Source organism: Danio rerio, chromosome 24 (genome assembly GCF_052040795.2).
Source record: "Danio rerio strain M-AB ecotype USA chromosome 24, GRCz13ab, whole genome shotgun sequence".
Classification (NCBI taxonomy): domain Eukaryota; kingdom Metazoa; phylum Chordata; class Actinopteri; order Cypriniformes; family Danionidae; genus Danio; species Danio rerio.
Genome location: NC_141044.1, coordinates 7,575,502 through 7,597,500, shown reverse-complemented (window position 1 = coordinate 7,597,500; position 21,999 = coordinate 7,575,502). Strand labels below are relative to the sequence as shown.

General features: G+C 38.2%; 1 protein-coding gene and 1 long non-coding RNA gene across 16 annotated transcripts in view; one reads left to right on the top strand and one right to left on the bottom strand.

The window, feature by feature from the left end:
- Positions 1-21,999, bottom strand: part of kmt2ca (lysine (K)-specific methyltransferase 2Ca) — a 216,477-nt gene that overhangs the window by 69,874 nt on the left and 124,604 nt on the right. For 12 of the 15 annotated variants that reach the window (XM_087309099.1, XM_087309103.1, XM_087309101.1 and 9 more), the window contains exons 13-16: positions 13,248-13,355; positions 12,351-13,147; positions 6,094-6,213; positions 398-514 (exon numbers count right to left, since the gene is read on the bottom strand). In XM_087309099.1, the coding sequence (XP_087165225.1) occupies positions 398-514; positions 6,094-6,213; positions 12,351-13,147; positions 13,248-13,355 (1,142 nt within the window). The remainder of the gene's footprint in view (positions 1-397; positions 515-6,093; positions 6,214-12,350; positions 13,148-13,247; positions 13,356-21,999) is intronic. The other 3 variants (XM_087309110.1, XM_087309112.1, XM_087309113.1) reach the window with 1 other exon arrangement.
- LOC147837946 (uncharacterized) lies at positions 742-10,575 on the top strand. The gene is made up of 3 exons (XR_015524736.1): positions 742-761; positions 7,469-9,306; positions 9,493-10,575. It is a non-coding gene; the product is annotated as an uncharacterized LOC147837946 (long non-coding RNA).

Sequence of the window (21,999 nt, the reverse complement as noted above, 5' to 3'; positions counted from 1 at the left end):
TGATGCAGTGCTTACTGAATCTTACAGGTATATAACTTGGGTTCTGTGTGTAAAATCTGCACTAGTAGTCCTTTTTTAACCAAATACATACAGCATTTAGTATATTAAATTAAGACAAGATGTTCATGAATGTGTGTAAACTACAAGATGACCGCTGAGAATCAAATTACCCATTTTATAATATTGGCAGCCAAGTACATTCTGGCTCGCTCTCCCCCATCACAAGTCATTTGTGTTGGGGGAAATGTCAGCATTTGCTATTTTGAAAAGGCCATTTGGGCCGGGAACTGCTGCTGAAGCTCTGCTGAGCGTGAGTGCATTTCTCAGGCTTTAATGTGAGCATTAAGCACATCTGAGTGCTGTTTTATTTATGCGTGTAGAGGTGGGGGCTTCGTACCCCAGGGGTCACCACAGGGCTGCTCTCCATCTTTAGCCTGGAGCGTCCCCTGCCACCTCTTCCAGACAGGTTAGCTCCCCTGGGTCGTCGCCTTCCAGGAAAGCCAGATCCACGACCCTAGCAAACAGAGACAGGATATTACTTCACTTCATTTAAGGCACACTTCTGAAAATTGGGAGTATGGGAAATATAGGTCAGTTATAATATATAAAGTCTGCTTTAAACCTTAGTAGAAATATAGTAACAGAGGTAGAAATTTACACAAATCATGTATGTTGATATGCTTGTTTCAAAGATATTCAGCAGGAAAAATAAGTATTGGACACGTCATGTTTTTTTTTCTAGGAATAATATTTCTAAAGGAGCTTTTGACATGAAATTGAACCAGATTTTGATAAAAACTGAAACAATATAAACATATAAATAAGCAAAACCAACAAATCTGAAAAATTAGTTAAGTGTAATAACAATAAAATGACAAGGAGAAAGCATTGAAGCGTATTTAATACTTTATATACTGTAAGAGGCTTGTTATGTGATGGCAGTTTAACGACGCCTCTCATAGTGAGAATGTAGACACATCAATTGCTTAGGTGTGATTTTTTCAAAGACTTTAACAGTGTGTAAAAGTCCTGATGGTTTTGTGGGTCATGTCTGTCAAATCAAATTTTTTATTTGTATTTTTTATTGGATTCAAGTCAGGGGATTGACTGGGCCATTCCTAAGCTTGATTTTCTTTCTCTGAAAGCATTTGAGAGTTTCCTTGGCAGTGTTTTGAATCATTGTCTTGCTGAAATGTCCACCCTGGTTTTATCTTAATCCTCCTGATAATGTAGAAGGGCAGAAGGTTGCTGAATAACTACTGAGAGATTTCAGCTGCTGTCTGGGCTTTCACTGCGTTTCTACACCTCCCTTCTTAATAATAATAACAATTCCTTGCATTTATATAGCGCTTTTCTGGACACTCAAAGCTCTTTCCTAATTGGGGGGAATCTCCTCATCCACCACCAGTGTGCAGCATCCTCCTGGATGACACGACGGCAGCTATATTGCGCCAGACTGCACACCACACACACCAGCTGAATGGTGGAGAGGAGACAGAGTGATAAAGCCAATTATAACATGGGGATGGTTAGGAGGCCATGATGGACAGAGGTTAGTGGGCAAATTTAGCCAGGATGCCCTGATTAAACCCCTACTCTTATCCGAAGGACATCTTGGGATTCTTAATGACCACAGAGAGTCAGGAACTCGGATTAACGTCTCATCTGAAAGACGGCGCTCATTGAGCAGTATTGAGTCCCCTTCACTATACTGGGGTGTTAGGACCCACACAGAACACAGGTTGAGTGCCCTCTGCTGGACTCACTAATACCACTTCCGGCAGCATTCTAGCTTTCCTATGTAGTCTCCCATGCAGGTACTAACTGGGCACAGACCTGCTTAGCTTCATTGGGCGACCATTTGAGAGCTGCAGAGAGCTAGCGTCTTCATGTGTTCATACTTTTCCCTGCACAGGCCATACAGAATCTTCTCATTTCATTGCAAAGAATAAAACCTTTTTGGAAGTAAACCTTGTAAAACTTTGTCTCTTGATCATTAAGAGGCTTTTTTATTGCCACGACAAAGAAGGGAAATATTCCTTTACAAACTGTATTGTAAATAAATCATTTGAACATTTTCATATAGGTGACTTACCGGCATGTAAACATTCAGGATGCCGTGCAGCGAGGTTGCAGAGTGGTAGCATTTACAATAAGGGAATGACATCTGATGCGGTACAGAGTTTGTTGTTGTATTAGAGATAAGTTATATCGATTATAAATTATATAATAATAATAATAATAATAATTCCTTACATTTTATATAGTGCTTTTCTGGGCACTCAAAGCTCTTTACACAATTGGGGGGATCTCCTCATCCACCACCAGTGTGCGGCATCCACCTGGATGACGCGACGGCAGCCATTTTGCGCCAGACCACACACCACACACACCAGCTGATTGGTGGAGAGGAGACAGTGATGAAGCCAATTGAATATGGGGAGGGTTAGGAGGCCATGATGGACAGAGGCCAGAGGGCAGATTTGGCCAGGATAACGGGGTTAAACCCCTACTCTTTTTGAAGGACATCCTGGGATTTTTAACGACCACAGAGAGTCGGGACCTCGGTTTAACGTCTCATCCGGAAGACAGGATGAGACGTGCAAGAAATAATGTTCCATGATATTATTTACATAATGCTTACAGTGTATTATAACAGCTTGTCACCCAGTAATAAGAAGTTATTCTGCAAAATTAACGTTAAAATGACCAGCGTTCGTCTGAAAGGTCCATTTGTGATAGCACCCTCCCAATGGATATTGGATAAGAAATGGCCAAGCTTTCAGCCCAAAATATACAACTGTCTCATTAAAACTCCAAGTGATTTTTCAAGAGAGAAGTTAAAGGCCTACAAGTCTTTGGATGCCAACAATTTTATTCTGTGTGGTCATGTGCAAGAAATAATGTTCTATGATCACAAGATTCAAAACTTTGTAGTCCTAAAAACCAGGGTTCTGCCTAGCCAAAGACAAGGAAAGAAGACGGAGCTATACAAGGCCTGGGTAATCATCAACAAGCAAAACAACTGCATTCTGACAGCGAACTGCACCTGTATGGCAGGGTATGTGAACGTACAGTTCCACATTTCATTCTAAGCATTCAGTGTCCGGAGTTTAATTCACCATATTTAACTGTTTTTGCTGAAATCATTGCTGCAATCAAAAACGAGTAATGTGTATGATAGCGTGAACTTGTCTGATATAAAACGAGAACTGCGAGTTTTTTTCGTTAGGTCCTCACTTCATTCAGCTCTTGTGATGGCTTTTAGCCAAAGACGTCTGCAGTTGGCATTAAAAGCAGTGGGGTGTACGGTAAAGTTAAGTTTTCGATTTTTAGACTCGAATTTGGCATCCTACCGCACAAGACGACATTTTTGCTATTGCAACCGGTCCCTTTTTGCAACCGCTTTGCGAGGTTGAACCTGTGTGACGTCATGTGTGACGCAGGTTGGTAATTCCACTATTAGTCAATAATAATACTGAAATTAATATCAAAACTGAATAAATATAAATTTACACACATTAACACAAGAAAATAAATAGACTTTAGATGGGCTAAAAATCAGCGGAAATCTAAGGATTCCTGCACACGCAGATTCCGTGTGGGCCTAGGCATAACTTAATCTGTAAACTAATTAGATTTGTTTTCTTTGCAGATATGGATTTCTTTGGCTGTTTCCAACAGCACCTTCAGAAATATGCCTTCTGAGAAAAACGGTGACGTGTTCAATACTTATTATCCCCTCTATATATCAACTTTTTTTAAAAATACTATCGATCAGAAGATTTCACTGAAGAAAAAAAATGTAATTCAGCACCATCACCACTCCTTTTGATAAAATATTTTATTTCCATATTTAAATGTTTATTATTTTCTGCTAGATTTTTACTCTTTAATAGATCATAAATAAAAATATTAACAATATACCATAATGAAATTCACACACACACACACAAAAAAAATCACTTAATTTCTACACAGCATAAGCTCTAAAGTTATTACCACCAAACCTAAAACCTTTCTGGAAGGCACCAAACCCGTTGCATCTGTGTTTGTGATACAAACTCATCCACCCATCCCCAGACCTGACCCTCTGAGGTTCGGCCCGACTCCCTGAACACTACACTGACTTACAGATCACATTTCAGGCCAGGCTTCTGCCAACTCGCCCTGCTTCTGAAGGTGTCACGTTGCGTTTGCATCGAGGCTGAAACTCTGGCCCAATTCCCACTTCCTCCCAGGTAATTACCTCACTGTAGCCAAGCAGCACTACTCAGACAGGAGACGTCAACTTCATTTAGAGAGATTGCCTAAGGAAGCTTGGCGCACTCGGTCGCCTTTACAGTCTGAGTCTAATTTGTGCAGAAATGAATTATGGAGAGGGAAAAAATAGACGAGGGTTAAGGAAGGCACTCCTCTAAATCTGCTCGAGTGCACCCAGAGTGGAAGAGCAATTCTGATGAGATATTGCTGCAATGGGAAGGATGCAACTCTGGTGTCTCGTGCACATGCATTTGGAGAGATGTGCAGAGTTTGTTATGCGAACATGCCATTATATAAAAGACTGCATTAATCAGGGATGCACCCAAACAAAAATACTGGGCCAAAAATGATTTAAATTGAACTATATGAAAAATAAACTAATTTTTTGACTAAAATTTTATTGACAGTAATGAGTTGAGAGGTGTTACTGTTGACAGTGTTGCCCTGACAGCTCAGTATCACAATTGCAAGCAGCAGGAATAAGAATGTCATATAAAAATGTCCTGTCAGCGTGTTCTTTGAGCGGACTTTGCTTTTCCAATGAGCATGTGTGGTTAATGCATATATAAGTATACATTCATGCATACACTGTAAAGTTTTTCACGTTATGCTGTTATTGTTTTATTTTTCCCCATTTATTTCTTATAAAATATATTTTTTTAACTGCATTATGGGATGTTAATCTTTCTTTCAACAACTTCTAACTTTGAAAAGTCTAAAAAAAAGTGATAATTATTAACATTTTTGATAGTTGAATGTAAGTTGAATGTAATATGTTGTCTGGGTTGGTGTTGTGAATTACTGTTTTAAAACTGGTACATTTTCTGTTATTTGAAAGACTTATTTGGCTACAATTCATTCATTCACATTCATTGTCATCTGCTTTTATCCAAGATCTTGTCCTTCCGGTCATTAACCTAAAACTCATGACCATAGGTGAAAGTAGGAACATAGATTGACCGGTAAATCGAGAGCTCTGCCTTTCGGCTCAGGTCCTTCTCTACCACAACGGACTGGTACATAGACCGCATTAATGCTGGCGCAGCACCAATCCACCTGTCATTTCACATTCCAACCTTACAAATCACATACTAAAGAACAGTATAATAATATAATAATAATAAACAAAGACTAAAAAAAACTGTACACAAACCTGGATGTATCAATTGGGGGAAATAAAACCTATGAGACTGAGCTAGCAACACACTTGTTGCCAATCAGTGATTGTGGGTATATATTAGGCGTAACCACTTTTAAAAGGCTTTTTACCATCAGGGAGAGGTTATACTGTGATAGAGACATGGCAATAGAAAGTGTTTGCTTTTCTTATGCTTGGTTTGTGAGCAATATTTGAGTGTCTGGGTTTCACCACTTCAGATAAGCTGTTTTGCAACTTCAGCCATAGTAACTTGTGCAAACTGTTTGTTATTGGCCGTTTTCCACAGTGTGTTTACCTTTAAAGACCCATTCACATATATATCAAGCTTTTCACCAGAGATCACAAAGTGGCTGTAATATTAGTTATAATGGCGGATTCAACTACTGGATGACCCCTGCAGCCATTTTCCATATTCTAATGGAAAGCTTGTTTGTATAAACTCCAGCATGACACATCAAATCAACAACAAAAAAACATGTATGAAGATCGGAATTCTACACTACATAAAATAAATCCATGGCATAACCACTTGAGTTCTTTGCTGATAATTCCTCACCATTTTTGAGCTTACCTTCTAGCCTTAACCAGTGGATCTTTTCTGACCCACACCCACAATAAAAGCTCAAACCCCTGCAGAGCCAAAAAAAAAAAAAACCCTTTCCCTCATTTACCAATCTCATGGTCCAGACGGGCAGCCCGTGCATCGGCCTGGTCTTAGGGCTGTCCCAAGCATCCGAGCGCTCTGGCGACCAGGACGGCGAGCTCATTGCGCTACGGTTAATCCATGCACCCTGAGGTAGAGCGGCGGAGAAGAGACGGAGGGAGGAAGGTGATGAGGGGCGACAAAATGCAGCAACGTAAATGTGATAGTCAGCAATAAGAACACAGCATGTCAAATGAGTGCAATACACAAATGCATCACACCGAGCAAATAATGTAAGGTACTGCGTTTGGGACAAATTCCTGAAACATGACAGTGATGCAATGTAAAATGAGAAGCTGCTTGCTTTGTGTGAGATTTAGTTTTGTAGGTCTGCTAAATCCTCGTTATTATTACGCGTCCATGGAAACAACCTTGTTTATTTGTTTGTTCAAAACAAGCGTGATGGTGTCAGCATGACAACAAGCAGCTCTTTGAGGAAAAACAGAATTTCGAAAAGCGCAAAGCGTCATGGGGAGCATTTAGCCTGTTTAACGAGCTAATGAGGGATAGTCTGTGTAATTACAATGCATAACACAAACCCCCGCAAGGCCTTTTTTGTTTTACAAAATGAAAATTATTTCTGAATTATAAATAATAAATAACAGCTGTGGGTTGGTTACATTACTATACGCTGTCATGTATCATTTTGTCCCAAACCGCTGCTATAAGGAATGTCTGAGCTTCAATACAACTTAATCTCTGACATGCTGTCGATTACCACACACAATAATACAGTCATATACAGTTGAAGTCAGAAATATTAGCCCCCATGTTTATTTCTTCCCCCAATTACTGTTTAATGGAGAGAAGATTTTTTTTTCAACACACTTTTAAACATAATAGTTTTAATAGCTCATCTCTAATAACTGATTTATTTTATCTTTGTCATGATGACAGTAAATAATATTTGACTAGATATTTTTCAAGACACTTCTATACAGCTTAAAGTGACATTTAAAGGCTTAACTAGGTTAATTAGGTTAACTAGGCAGGTTAGGGCAATTAGGCAAGTTATTGTATAATGATGGTTTGCTCTGTAGTCTACCGAAAAAAAATATAGCTTGTAGGGGCTGATAGTTTTGTCCTTAAAACGGTGATTAAAAAATTAAAAAACTGCTTTTATTCTAGCTGAAATAAAACAAATAAGACTTTCCCCTGAAGAAAAAATATTTTCAGACATACTGTGAAAATTTCCTTGCTCTGTTAAACATCGTTTGGGAAATATTTAAAAAAGAAAAAAAATGCAAAGGGGTGCTAATAATTCTGACTGCAACTGTACATCGAGGAAATTAAGTATTGACATGTCATGCTTTTTTTTCCTGGAAATATTATTTCTAAAGAAGCTGTTTACATGTAATTAAACCAGATTTCGGTAAAAACTCAAACAATATAAACATAAAAACAAAATAAAATCAATAAAATCTCAAAAATGTCTTATGTGAAATACCCAGTGTTGGGTAAGTTACTTAAAAAAGTAATAGATTCCTAAGTACTAAATACTACTGGAAAATTAAATACTTAAATGTAAAAAGTAATCAGATTACTAAGTACTCTATCTTGAAGCTATTTTTTAAACTTATAAAAATATATCAATAAAAAAACAAAGTAAACGGCAGCTCCTTTACTAATTTAATATTCATTGAAAAACATAACAAAGAGTTGATCACAGCAGCTTGACATATTGACTTGACATATATAAAGCCTTAAAGAGTTCGACCAAAACTTAAAATGTTCTCATCATTGCCTTTTACCAAACCTGTTTCCCAAACCTGTTTCAATAGCTGTGTTTTGAATCATTGTCTTTCTGAAAAGTCCACCCTGGTTTTATTTTCATCTTCATCCTGCTAATGTACAGTCGATGTTGGACTGACTCATCGAATATTAATTTACAATAACTAAGAGATACTAAGAGATTTCAGTGGCTGTTTGGGCTTTCACTGCCATTCTACACCTCCCTTTATTCATGTGTTCAATACTTTTTTCATTGCGTCATTGAATTTTATTAAACATAACTTAATTTTTCAAACTAATTGGATTAGTTGTCTTTGCATTTATGGATTTCTTCACTTCCAGTAACAAATTCAAGTCAACGGCACTTTTAGAAATATGTTTTCTGAGAAAAATGGTAACATGTACAATACTTATTTTCCCAGATGTAACACAACGAAATCCACATGCCTGTAGCAATATATTAATAAGGAAAAAACTAATACAATTGGCTATGTTTCCACGACACTAAATAGTTTTGCATTATTTTCTGTGGTAATAAACAAATGTTTGAGTTTAACTTGTATTGAACCCAGAACATGCTTTCAAACAAAAACAATAGTATTTAATGAAGCAAATTACTTTTCCTTAAGCACATGACCAAAGAATTATCATCATTAAAACAGAAATAGAAGAAACAGAATAGCTCTCCATGAAACATGAGTTAAAAGAGTGAGAGGAAGGCGGCAAATGAGAAACAAATAGCATCATGCTAACATGCTTGTGTATAAAGCCATAGTGTAAATAATAAAATCTGGTTAAGTAACGAATATGAGAGGAAAAAAAACTGAATTGGTAATGGACAGTCATGCAATGTCAGTTTTCCAGTCCTGAGGCTTTTTCAAAAAGAACAAATATGGTGCAAAGTACTATAAAATTAATCAAGACTCACTTTCTTTTTGGATAAAAGCCCATGAGACACTTTAACGTGACTTATATGGCAATATAAGGAAATGAAAATCTCTTTCAGATACCAGACACTTACCGGCCACTTTATTAGGTACACCTGTCCAACTGCTAGACATGGTCAAGACGATCTGCTGCAGTTCAAACTGAGCATCAGAATTGGGAGGAAAGGTGATTTGAGTGACTTTGAACGTGGCATGGTTGTTAGTGCCAGATGGGCTAATCTGATTATTTCAGAAACTGCTGAAACTACTGATTTTCATGCACAACCATCTCTAGGGTTTACAGAGAATGGTCCAAAAAAAAATATCCAGTGAATATCCAGTGAAATTGTCTCGATTTCTGTTGCGACATTCGGATGGTAGGGTCAGAATTTGGCATCAACAACATGAAAGCATAGATCTGTCCTGCATTGTATTAATGATTTAGGCTGAAGGAGGTGGTGTAATGATGTGGGGGGTGTATTCTTGGAGCACTTTGGTACCCATTAGTACCAACTGAGCATTGTGTCAACGCCACAGCCTACCAGAGTACCTGACCATAGTGTACCCATCTTCTAATGGCTACTTCCAGCAGGATAATCATTTCAGGCTGGTTTCTTGAACATAACAATGAGTTCACTGTACTCAAATGGTCTTCACAGTCACCAGTTCTCAATCCAATAGAGCACCTTTGGGAGATGGTGGAACGGGAGATTTGCATCATGAATGTGCAGCTACTGTGTGATGCTATCATGTCATTATGGACCAAAATCTCTGAATATTTCCAGTGCCTTGTTGAATCTGTGCCACGAAGGATTAAGGCTAAAGGAAAAAGGGGGTCCAACCAGGTACTAGTACGGTGTACCTAATAAAGTGGCCGGTCAGTGTATATTCCAAATAAAAACCAACAAACTAATCCTCAACCCCAACAGGATTCAGAAAATGTTGCAAAATTTTAGACAGGAAACCATTCCCAAACATCTCTGAAGAGAGTCAACAGGACGTTACCTCAAGAAACGTTGAAGGTTAATTTCTAAAACAAAATGAAGTCTTTCTTTCTATTACACAAACCCGATAACACAGGGGCGCCCACACACTCATGAGCGCACTTACACACACTAAACCGGAAATCTCAGTTGGAGCCAATGACAGCTGCCCACCCTTCAAATTACACTCTGCCCAGATGGCGCGTCTACCCAGAGAGAAACGCAACCAGAGCCAAACATATATACACATATATGCTCTCTAGTAATTCTATCACAACCGATTTCAAAAACTCTCTCCAGATACAATGAATAAGTATGTTAAATGTTTTAAACCTATTTATCTTTATAAATAAAAAGGTAGATACATTTAAAACTCTATTGCTTACTTGAGAACTAAGGTTTGTTACCATCACAGTTACCCAAGAATAAGCTTTATCTTGATTTATTTCTTTAGGTATGCTTAATACCTTAGACCAGAACTGCACAATATATCAATTCAGCATTGATATCACAATGTGTGCATTCGCAATAGTCACATTGCAGCATCTGCAAAGTGGAGTTGGGATTTTTATAGTTGATCAGCAATGAAGATTGTAGTGTTAACATTTTCTGTTACATATATTTATTCAATTATAAGGGCACGACCAAATGTATATGCTGATTTATTGTGATAATTCCACCAGCTATACATTATCGATGTAGCTAAGTATTGATATTTATTTAAAGGTACGAAAGATCTGAATTAATTCATCAACCTTGCACTGACTGCTATCATTTACCACTTGGGCAGCAGTACTGTACATAAGGTGGCGCTTCTTGTAATCGCGGATCGAACACATATCAATGTTGCAGTTGCATTTTTCCCACTTCATTTACAAATATCTTGATATATTGTGGATGGTTTTCATCTGATATATTGCTGATATCGTGATCTATCATTATCGTGAGCATAATAATATCGTATCACTGTATATCTGACCACTTATTTCAATTTTCTTGACATTTTATTACACTTTCATTTCTGCTCTATTTTTTTACTCTCGCAGTTTCTTTAATTGACTCCACTATGAGAGTATTCCAATCAAAGGTAATGATTTTATTCCAAACAGAGCTATTCAAGTCATCTGCCGAAATTGTTTTCATATCCCAATATATAAATCAAAAAATAAGATATCACGATGTCAGATTATTCCAATATCGTACAGCCCTACCTGAAACATATCGTAGAAAAAAAGTGTCATAGCACTTGTGTGTGAAACAAGTGTCATATGACTAACATACCACCTTATGCTTTTGTGAAGAAGCTTTATGTAAAGAACAAAAAGACAATCAGGTTTTGGTTTGCTGACTGGGTTTACTAATATGTTTTTGGAAGTTGTAGAGATTAGCAGAATGATATAAGTTAGTAAAACTGAAAATATTAATGGCACCTTTACAGCTCATAAAAAAATTTCAATTTACTCTGATCTTCTATGGGAAGCTGCTTTGACACAATTTACATTGTAAAAGCACTATACAAATAAAGGTGAATTGAATTGAGTTTTTCTTAAAGTGTGCATAGGCGACTTTTATCAGGTAGTGTACTACTATTATTATTAGTATAACAGAGTGATTATTTAACTTTTACTTCTGAATACTGTTTGACTGCAGAAAATGATTGTCGACTTGCATCGTTTGTCTGTTGTGTTTAACTAGATGCTTGGCATTTTTAAAATGATATTTTATGCAGATCCGCTCCCCCACAAAAACATCCCAATCGATCTAAAACTATAAACTCTTTACAAGCTATTCAAGCTATCTGGTGAAATTGCATTTATATAATTGCGCAGTCCTACACAACAGCCAAGCATTCATACTTGCATTCACTTAACTGTATACTCTGCATTAGGTCAAGGCTTGGTAACCTAACAGCCCTGGTCTTCCGATCAGACGAAAGAAACTTCAAATTATCCCAAAGTGAGATGCCAAGCTGACCACCAGCGAGACAGAGCAAGTCGTTTTGAAGTATGTGTGAATTAATTGTAGCTTGACGTTTACTCTATTGGGCACCGAGACACTGCAATGCCAGGTTTCATTTAGATTTATGACAACTTAGAAGGCCCTAAAAAGATGTTTGCGGCATCCTCCCTGCTCCAGAGCTCAAAGGGGAAATGGGTTTGTGCTGTGCTTTCCAGCTCGGTGAGCAGTTATCCGAATTACACACCTCCAAAAAGACTCCTTTATGTTCCACTAGCATAAACCCCTGACTCTGGAGCCAACTCCCAGCCCCCCCCTCTCTCCCAGGATACTGTGAGTGATGTATTTGAGAAGGGCAGTGGGGGGAAAGCTGGGAAGCAGGGGAGAGAGCTAGAAAAAGAATGAGTGAGCGAGGCAGCGGCTGAGCCAGAGAGAGCACAGTAAGAGCCTTTCCATGTTAATTAATACACGCTACGCTCTGGCACTAATCAATGTGACGAAGGAACATGGAGAGCAAAGGAGTAATTACTCTGTGGCTGAAAATTGGGGATCACAGACAGAATCGCAGTCCTAAAGGGACCGAGGCTAAATAAGTAGCCTTCAACAAGCACGATATGTAAAAGATTTACCTGCTTTACCCTTGGTCTCCCCGGGGAGAACTTCCTCTTGGAGATGGCTGGCTTTCCCATACCTATCTTGGGCGTAAGGGGGAAGAACGTTGTGTTGGAAACATTGGGGCTGAACCCCGCTGGATTCAGGCCGTGGGTAGGCGTCTGGTTCTGAGATGACCCCCTGGGTGAGGCTTCGGTGGAAAAAGGGGATTGGGTCAACTTGATTGAGCCTTCAGAGGAGAGCCCCGGGGAATGTTTCAAGACGAGGCACTTATCCTCAACGGGGGAGCTGAAGCTGGAAAAACTGCGCTCGCTGACAGGTGTAGTGTCCATTTCCATGGTAGGACTGCGCTCTGGGATCAGCGGGACACTTTCAGGCTCAGGTACGATAGAAGTGACCTCGGGATCTGGTACCTCCTGCTTTTCATGCTCTTGTTTCTGCTCAGGATCCTCGACAGCAGCTTCTGTCATCCTTTTATCCTTCATACTGTAGGGGTCCGAGGAATACACATCCATAGGTTCCTCCTCTTGCGCCAGAGTGTGCATGGGGGACGTTTCTTTGGTTGGCAAAGCAGGAAGAGCTTTTGAAACGTTCGGTTCGGGTTCCTCCTCTGTAGTTTCAGGTAGTTTATCCTCGCTTTCCTTCCCCATTTCCAAAGCACCGATGAGATTGCTTTCCTGGATGTGGTCTTCAGTAGTGGTGGAGGCCTGGAAGGAGAAGGACGATACACCCACTGCAGTGGAAGAGCACGGAGGAGGATCGGGACCCTCTGTCAGAGTGACAGTAACCTGGATCTCCTGGGCAGGTTCAGTAGCTGCAAATACAACACAAATCTAAAGACTCTGTGCCAAATAAACACCAATACAGAACATGGGTAATCGACTGAAAGAGTTGACTAAGACAGAAAGACTTACAGGAGAGAAAATTGTCTGGCAGTGTAGCAAGTGGACTTGCACTGGGCTCTGGCTCCAACACCACTTCCCCCTCAGCCTCCTGTACTTCCTCTACAGACATGAAGACATCTAGAAAGGAAAGAGAAGCATTAGGTTTTGCAAGAAAACCACCTTGGAATGTTTTATTTACTGAATTATTCTTTTTCTATTATCATCTATGCACACATACAGTTGAAGTCAGAATTATTAGTCCCCTTTTGATTTAATTTTTTAAATATTTCCTAAATGATTTTTAACAGAGCAATGACATTTTCACAGTATGTCTGATAATATTTTTTCTTCTGGAGAAAGTCTTATTTGTTTTATTTCGGCTAGAATAAAAGCAGTTATTAATTAAAAAAAAAATTTTTGGGACTAAATTATTAGCCAATTTAAGCTATTTTTTTTATAGTCTACAGAACAAACCATCGTTATACAATAACTTGACTTATTACAGTAACCTGCCTAGTTAACCTAATTAACCTAGTTAAACTTTTTAATGTCACTTTAAGCTGTATAGAAGTGTCTTGAAAAATATCTAGTAAAATATTATTTACTGTCATCATGACAAAGATAAAATAAATCTGTTATTAGAAATAAGTTTTTAAAACTCTTATGCTTAGAAATGTGTGAAACAATCTTCCCAGAACAGAACAGAAATTGGGGGAAAAAATAAACAGGGGGGCTAATAATTCTGACTTCAACTGTATAAAAACCCTGATTTTAAATAGATTGGTTAACATGATCTTCAAATAATATTTTTCTTAAATGCTCAATTCATCATGTGGTCTTTGAAAACATTGCATGAATGCTAACAGAACGAATGTACAACAGCAAATTTGAAATTACATCATTTTCTACTGTCCATATCTGTTTCGCATATCAAATTTAACTGTGCTCTCTTTCCCCCCTCCTCCACCATACATTTACACTTCCCTTCACTCTGAACGGGAATACTCTAGCTGCCACTGTGGCCCACTGTGCCAGGCATCACCATGACAACATATTTACGAGCCTTGCTCTTGTTAGACACTGCTGAGATGGTCTCATACGGGGCACACTGAAACCAATAAACAAACACAAGCCATGCTCTCCGCTCTTCATTAATCACTTAAATGCAAGACTTTAGAATAACTGCTAGAACTGAGCCCAAACGCTGTGCCTTGCATATGCTGATAGGATTTCAAACTTAGCAGAATTTGTAGAAGTTTAAATTTAGCAAGAAAGCAGGTAAAGTATTTTGCATGATACCCTTTATCAGCAATGTGTATCATACTAATAAATCTAACCAGGGGTGGTTCAAACAGTATGAAGCCATCAACAAATTGAGAATCAAGCTTGGCCTTCATTTAGAAAGCAAAAGAGAAGAAGTTGTTGTGGTGTCCTGATAACGTCTTACAATCTACAAGCTGCACAGGGAAGATGAAAGCCTCACTGGTTTGGAGCTGCTAGCTATTTTTAACCCAGGCGGACAAGTCACGGTCTAGAGAATATCATACCCTCTCTCAGACAAAGAACTCTACAACAAACCTAGAATAAGACGCTATAACAAATGCTTTTACCTGATAACACTCATGTGCCTACATTTCATAACAGTTTTTGAGGAGCAAGAGCAATTTTTGAGGGGGACACAAATATTTCAAGCTGAAATTGTACTTTTAAGGCTTTATATACACAGAGGAAAGTCAAACTGTGATTGTGCCATAACAGCGATTGTGTTTATTGTAGACATTACGATTTGTCAAGCAGATTTTTTCATAGTTAACTCATTGGAAAATGCATTGTCATCATCTCTACGCAATAAATAATCACCTCATTCGATGTTAAAAGTTTGCATGAAATCAACATTTTTTTTTTGTTATTCTGATTTTTAAGATTTTTTCACACTGAAGTGCGAAATTTTCGTATGCGTTTTTTCAGTATTCACATACGAAAATTGTCACATACACAAACCTTGCACGCAATTCCCAAAATAACGTTAAATATATCGGAGACAAATCGATCAGTGATACTTTGTTCTTCTTCCTCTTCTCTAAAGTATAAAGAGAAATAGGCTACATACTGTGTTCATCCTGTAATGCATAGATAGAAAGGAGAGCTATTCTGCTTATCAAAGATCTGTGCTGGATTATCCTGATAAGCAAAGCTTATTTCAAGAAAACAGTTTAATTTTGAGACATTGCTTATGATACTTCATACATTTATGTTTACGTACGTAAATAAATCCTGAACAGAGACTTTATGATGGATGAAAGTTCCGTAGGCAGTGTGTCAATACAACTGATTCAATTGAATTCAATTTTACAACATGAGGTCGTATTACTTTTTTTAACGTGCAAAAATTAAGGTAGACAATTTGGGATTTAGTGTGCAATAACCTTTAAAGTCAATAATTAATCCTTGCAAGTTACTCCACTAAAAACAATTGTTTGTTTAGATTATCAAAATCCAACTATTTGCCTCTGCGTTTGGAGTGGCGGTCCTTCTGTTGACGTCAACCTGAGGGCTTTCATAGCAACTGCATATTAATACCTCTCTTACTGTTAGTTTGCTATTAGGAAATGACGCACCCTGCCGCCTGCTCAATATGTCAGTTGGGAGTACATCAACATACTAAAATTAAGTCTCAGCAACTTCCCGTTTACTAGGACTAAATAAAATAAAAATTAAATAGCTTGTACAGCAACCTAACTTAGTTCCACAACTATTGACTTAGGTCTCTCTTACTAGACTTTTAAAGGCATTTAAACCAAAACAGTGTGATGCAAGGGAGAGGAGATTTAAAATGTTTTTAGACGTAAAACGCTTTTGAGTGGGAGTTGTTTTTCTACTTAAACAATTACTTAAAATACAAAACGTTATTTATAATACAAAGCATGATTTTTGAACTATTTTTTAGAGAAGCAACTCTATGAACACACATACATGCATATCATCACATCTCATGATGATACAATTTAATTATTATTACTTATTATTACTTATAAGCGTTGGATATAATAGCTATATTAATATATATATATATATATATATATATATAAACTTAAATAAATTTTAATAAACTATTTGAAAGACCATATTTTACTCATAACCCAAAGAGGTTAATAGTTGTGTTAAATAAACAACAACATACAAATAAAAATCAGTCATCAGCCTTTTCTTTTTATATTAAAATGTAATTAAATTAATAAATGACTATAAAAAAATATATATATATATATATAGTTAATAGACTTTTGCATTTATGTGTTACATCATAATAGATGTGTCTGCAACGTTTATATATTTACAGTATAACCACCTTGAAAAATATGGGTTGCGAGTCACTGACATTGTTATTTTGGGGGTCACAGGCTAAAAAGTTTGGGAACCCCTGGTTTAGCACACATTGCTAATCGTGAGATGAATAATTAATTAATGCAAGAAAAAGAAAAATCTTGTCTTTATTATATTTAATAATAAAAAAAGAAACTGCTTCCACTCTGCATTTCTTCTCCGCTGATGTCAGTTTGATGGCTTGGGCATAATTTTTTTTTACCATTGTCCTCCTTCCTTGCAAGGAGAGGAGATGACACGAGAAGCACTATAACCCCTACACGATTTTCCAATTTAATAGGAAATTCATCACTAGTGTAAAGTGAAATTCATCTTTGGAGTACAATTGAGAGGGTATTGGTACCTACTCTGACAGGAGACCACTATGTCACCTCCATACCACCCCATCTACATGATATACAAACACATTAAATGTCGGAATTTGTCCTGCACTTTAAAATGCATAATTAATAGCACATGCGCTTAATATTTTGTCATAAACTAAAATAAATGATGTAAGTGACCGTAATAGATGCGGTATAATCACAAGAAGAGTAACAACATGCTATTAATATCTTTTAGAATGGTGTTTTTCAACTGGTGGGTCGGGACCCAGAGGCATCGCTGGACGTGGAGTGCTTTTGTGATGCAAGACTTTAATTTTGAAAGACGTGTGTGAAATCTGTTGATGCTTCTGTCAGATGTGGTTTGTGTGTGTGTGTGTGTGTGTGTGTGTGTGTGTGTGTGTGTGTGTGTGTGTGTGTGTGTGTGTGTGTGTGTGTGTGTGTGTGTGTGTGTGTGAGAAAAACACATTTTCTTTCAAACGCCGTTTCAGATGGGATGCAGCAGACAGTTCATTTGCAGGATGCAAGGGTCTAGATCAAGAAATGTGGAAAGCAGCAAGACACGAATGGAATAACTGTGGGTAGAGGCACAATGTGTATCCAGCGCTCCCGCACAGAAAGTCACACAGAAAGACGGCAACAACGTTTATGTACATGATATATGTGACCGTGAGATAATGTGCCTGTGGCATAACCAGTAGAGAACCAGTGTGAAAAAAGGTTACCCACAGCATCATAAACCACAGTACTGTGAAAAGCTCATACTCAATAAATCAGTCTAGATGTTTACTACAACATTTGAAAAAAAATGTATATATTTAAAAAAGAGGATGGATGGATGGATGGATGGATGGATGGATGGATAGATGGATAGATGGATAGATGGATAGATGGATAGATAGATAGATAGATAGATAGATAGATAGATAGATAGATAGATAGATAGATAGATAGATAGATAGATAATCAACTTCACCAGATGTTACTTTTAAAGGTAACACGGGATACCCAATTTCCACAAGTTTCATATCTCTTTAAATGCTAATGAGCTGCTGCTCAGCCCGCCCATCTCTTAGACTGGATTAGCAGGAATGACTTTGGTTTCCTACCAATCAGTTTTTGATAAAAAAACAACCCACCACAGACACATTGCTCAACTAAATCTCGAGCTTTTGCTGACGTCTGTCTGTCTGACACAAGTGAGTATTTGATGCTGTTTCCACAATATAATAATAATATTTGAGATATATCTATCACAAATCTATCTTATAAATTCATCTTTTGAATGGGAAGCTCTAACATCTAACAAGCAAGGTTTTTTTCTCGCTAACTGCAGGAAAAGAGTTAAACAATAACATTTATTGATTGTACGCAGATCATAATATCAGCCACAAATGTAAAACAAAAATAACGTCCTTTAATTCGGTCCCGTCCAGCAGCCATCATCCTTGAATCTCCATCATTGTAAGCTGCTTGCTGTTCGGTCTGTTCCACTGCTCCGTTGGTTAGATGTTTGTTCCAACTTTATTTTGCAGTATGAAGCACGTCAAATGCACCAATTCGCGCCACAGGATGTCTAATCGCATCTTTGCTTTGACTTCACATGTAAATCACTTGAACTTCATCCACGTCTGCTTTCTGCACAGGCTGCAAAACAACCCCCTCTTCCATGTAATGTAATGATTGTGAGATCACAGATGAGCCTTCATTTTTCGAGAGACACTGAAATACATCACAATCATTTAACTTAAATGCTTAGAATTTGATTATATGATTTGGAATTGGATGTTTTATGAGATTATACTTTTTTTATTTTGCATTTAATTTAATTTGTGATTTTTTGATTTTGTGTTTGATTCAGCAATTGCGAAAAACTACGGGGTCTGATTATTTTAATAAACATATCTGTTTAATAAATCGGTTTTGTTTAAATGCACCAAAATGCGTTGCCTATATTCACTGACAAATTAATAAAAATATTTATTTTCAAAATAGGGTGTACTCAGTGCTTAATTTGTGAATTGTGAGGACCCGGAACAGATCGGGATAACGGATCCGGCATGTTACGGATGTAACGGATGAAAGTGAAGAGTGTGGGGGGGGGGTTGCGGACGAAAGTGAAGAGGGTTGAGGAGTCGCGAAAGAAAGAGAAGTTGAACAGCGGACGGGGGAGGAGGGGGGTTGAGGAGAGGGAACGGTAAAATCAGGAGCCGGATCAAATTTCAGAGGTGCTGGATCTGGAGTGTTTCGACACAAATTAAGCCCTGGATGTACTCAATTATGCTGAGCACTGTTTATAATCGCTGTGTATAAATTAGCATTGCTTGACATTGTAGCAACCATTATGTGAAATGCATTCAAATATAAATCAGACAAAACAGAAACACAGCTAAACAAAACAATACAAAATTCTACCAAGTAAAAATCTCATCCGATGTCACCTAAAGTGCCTTGCTCAAGGGAATCCCGAGGTATACCACCATGGTATAGAGGTGGGTATTTATTCAGTCTCTCCAACCATCCCTGCTGGTGCCGGGACTCAAACCTATAACATTTGGATCTCAAGTCCAACTCTCTAACCATGGAGAGAGGCATGGCTGCCTTCTCCCATAATAACAAAGTGTAGAAACATTTGGGTATGTGCAGCTTTTTTTTTAAACACTACTACAGTACGTGTGCCTGAATGTTTTTCCATGGTCACAGAGAGTAATTTTCAATAAGTAATGCGCATAAAATGGTCGTACTGTTGACTCCTGGCTCACAGATTTGCAGTGAACCACTGAGGGAAGTGAGAGGTTCAAGAGCAGCCCAGCATGTAGTAAACAGGCCTTGGGGTACCTCAGTGGACATGTAGAGCTCAAACAAGAGGAAAGGCGGTTGAGGTCACGAGGCAACGATGCACAATGACTGCAGTCTGACTGAACAGGCAAGGGAGAAGCGCTTTTAACAGGATACAAACACATTCCTTCTCCAGAGAGCAGCAAAGTCCTGCTGACGGATTCTGCACACTGATGCTGGCTTTCAAACATTGTACTATTGCTGATCAGGTGCGCCTCCGGGCCTGCAAACTCCCACAAGTCCTCACACCGACTTCACTCGTCGATACTCACCTGACACACTGTCACACTGCCTGAGACCAAAGCAGAGCAACTTAAAGGATTTATCATTCCCAGTGTGGATATGACATCAGATGGGCTTTAGCCTCCAGCCTTACAGATTAACACTTCATAACATCATGAAAGAAGCAGTTCTCTAAGCGGCTGCCATCAGCCATCTGTGCACAAGCGCAGGTGATTGTGTTGTTTGTGCACTTGGTCATGTGAGTAAGCATGACTATGGCTTCTTTCAAGCGTATCAGGATGAATCACTGATGATATCATGCATCCATGGTTACAAAGCCTTCAGATGGGTGGTGTCGTTTTACGGCACTCTTGGGAAAATACCCCCGTCTAACATGTGACCTATCAGTGCTCAAAAAGAGGTTGCCAACACAACACAAGGCTAACAAGATTATTTCATTTACTGGTCCACCAGTCACACAGAAAATTCCCTGACAAGGCAAATGTTTACTTCACAGAAGAGAGTCGATGTTAAGCATCACCTAGGCTGTCGGAAATGAAAGACAAACTTACGCATTGGGTGTTTATATTAGCACATTCTTTTTCTTGCATTGATACAAATCCATACACTCACCGGCCACTTTATTATGTACACCTTACTAGATCCAGGTTGGACCCCTTTTTGCCTTTAGAACTGCCTTAATTTTTCGTGGCACAGGCCATTCTCTGTAAACCCTAGAGATGGTTGTGTGTAAAAATCCCGGTAGATCAACGGTTTCTGAAATACTGAGACCAGCCCGTCTGGCACCAACAACCATGCCACTTTTAACGTCACTTAAATTACCTTTCTTCCCCCTTCTGATGCTTGTATTGGCCATGTCTACATGCCTAAATGCATTGAGTTGCTGCCATGTGATTGTCTGATTAGAAATTTGCTTTAATGAGCAGTTGGACATGTGTACATAATAATGTGACCGGTGAGTGTATATCTATGCTTCTGCGCTAGAATAGATTATTTTCAAGGTGATTCATAAGAATCTTGTAATTGTATGTGAACATTGTAATTCAACAGCCAGATCACTCAAGAGTTAAGTAACAACACATGCTGAGAATTACAGCTGTGGCGAAATGTTTTTGAGAAATCTTTTCTGCATCGATTTTGAGATTTTCCAAACGCATCGTTATAATCTCTTGAATCAATTTTGAGCTTAGTTTTTAACAGCAGATGGTGCTGTATTCTTGCATTCTGCTTGATTTGTAATAGGAAAATTGGAGTTATAAAGAGTGGAAATTTGAAACGCCACTATGAAACTAAACACATTTTAAACGGCAGTATCCACAAAATACAGACATAAGGGACGCAAAAATGCAGACCTGGTGCCGTTGCTATCTGCATGCAATGCTTTTTAATGCCCATACCTACACCCCACCCCTAACCCTGCCGCTAACAGTGACATCACTAGCTTTTTCTTTTTGTTGTCCTTCACTTTCGTCAACTGGTGAAGTCACTGTCGCCACTGGCTTGCTTGGTTTGGGACTTGAGGAGCTGCGCATCGATGGATTTGCTCTTCAGAGTTTGGACTTTCAGCAGTGAAAATTAAACCACAATGAACTGAACTAAACTGAACTTCAACTCTGAAAACTAAACTGAAGGAGTTTCAATTTACTAGAACTTCCATGTTAAGCAGCTGTAACACAATCTACATTGTAAAAAGGCTTTAGAAATAAACATGAATTGAATTGGCTCCATTGAGTGCATAGTGTCTGACGTTGCATCACTGAGATATGCAATCTCTGCTTGCATCATCATGGCTGCATCCAGATACTATTTGGACTACCTTTTGTTGTGTTTTCTATAAAAATTCTATAAAATTCTATAAAAATGTGGTTTTGCCACATTTGCATTGTATTTATGTGTTTTGAATGCAAACGCCACTTTATTTAAAGAAAAATAAACAGTTGTTCCGGACATTTGATCTAAACAAAGCGCATAGAATCACTAAGAGACGACACTCT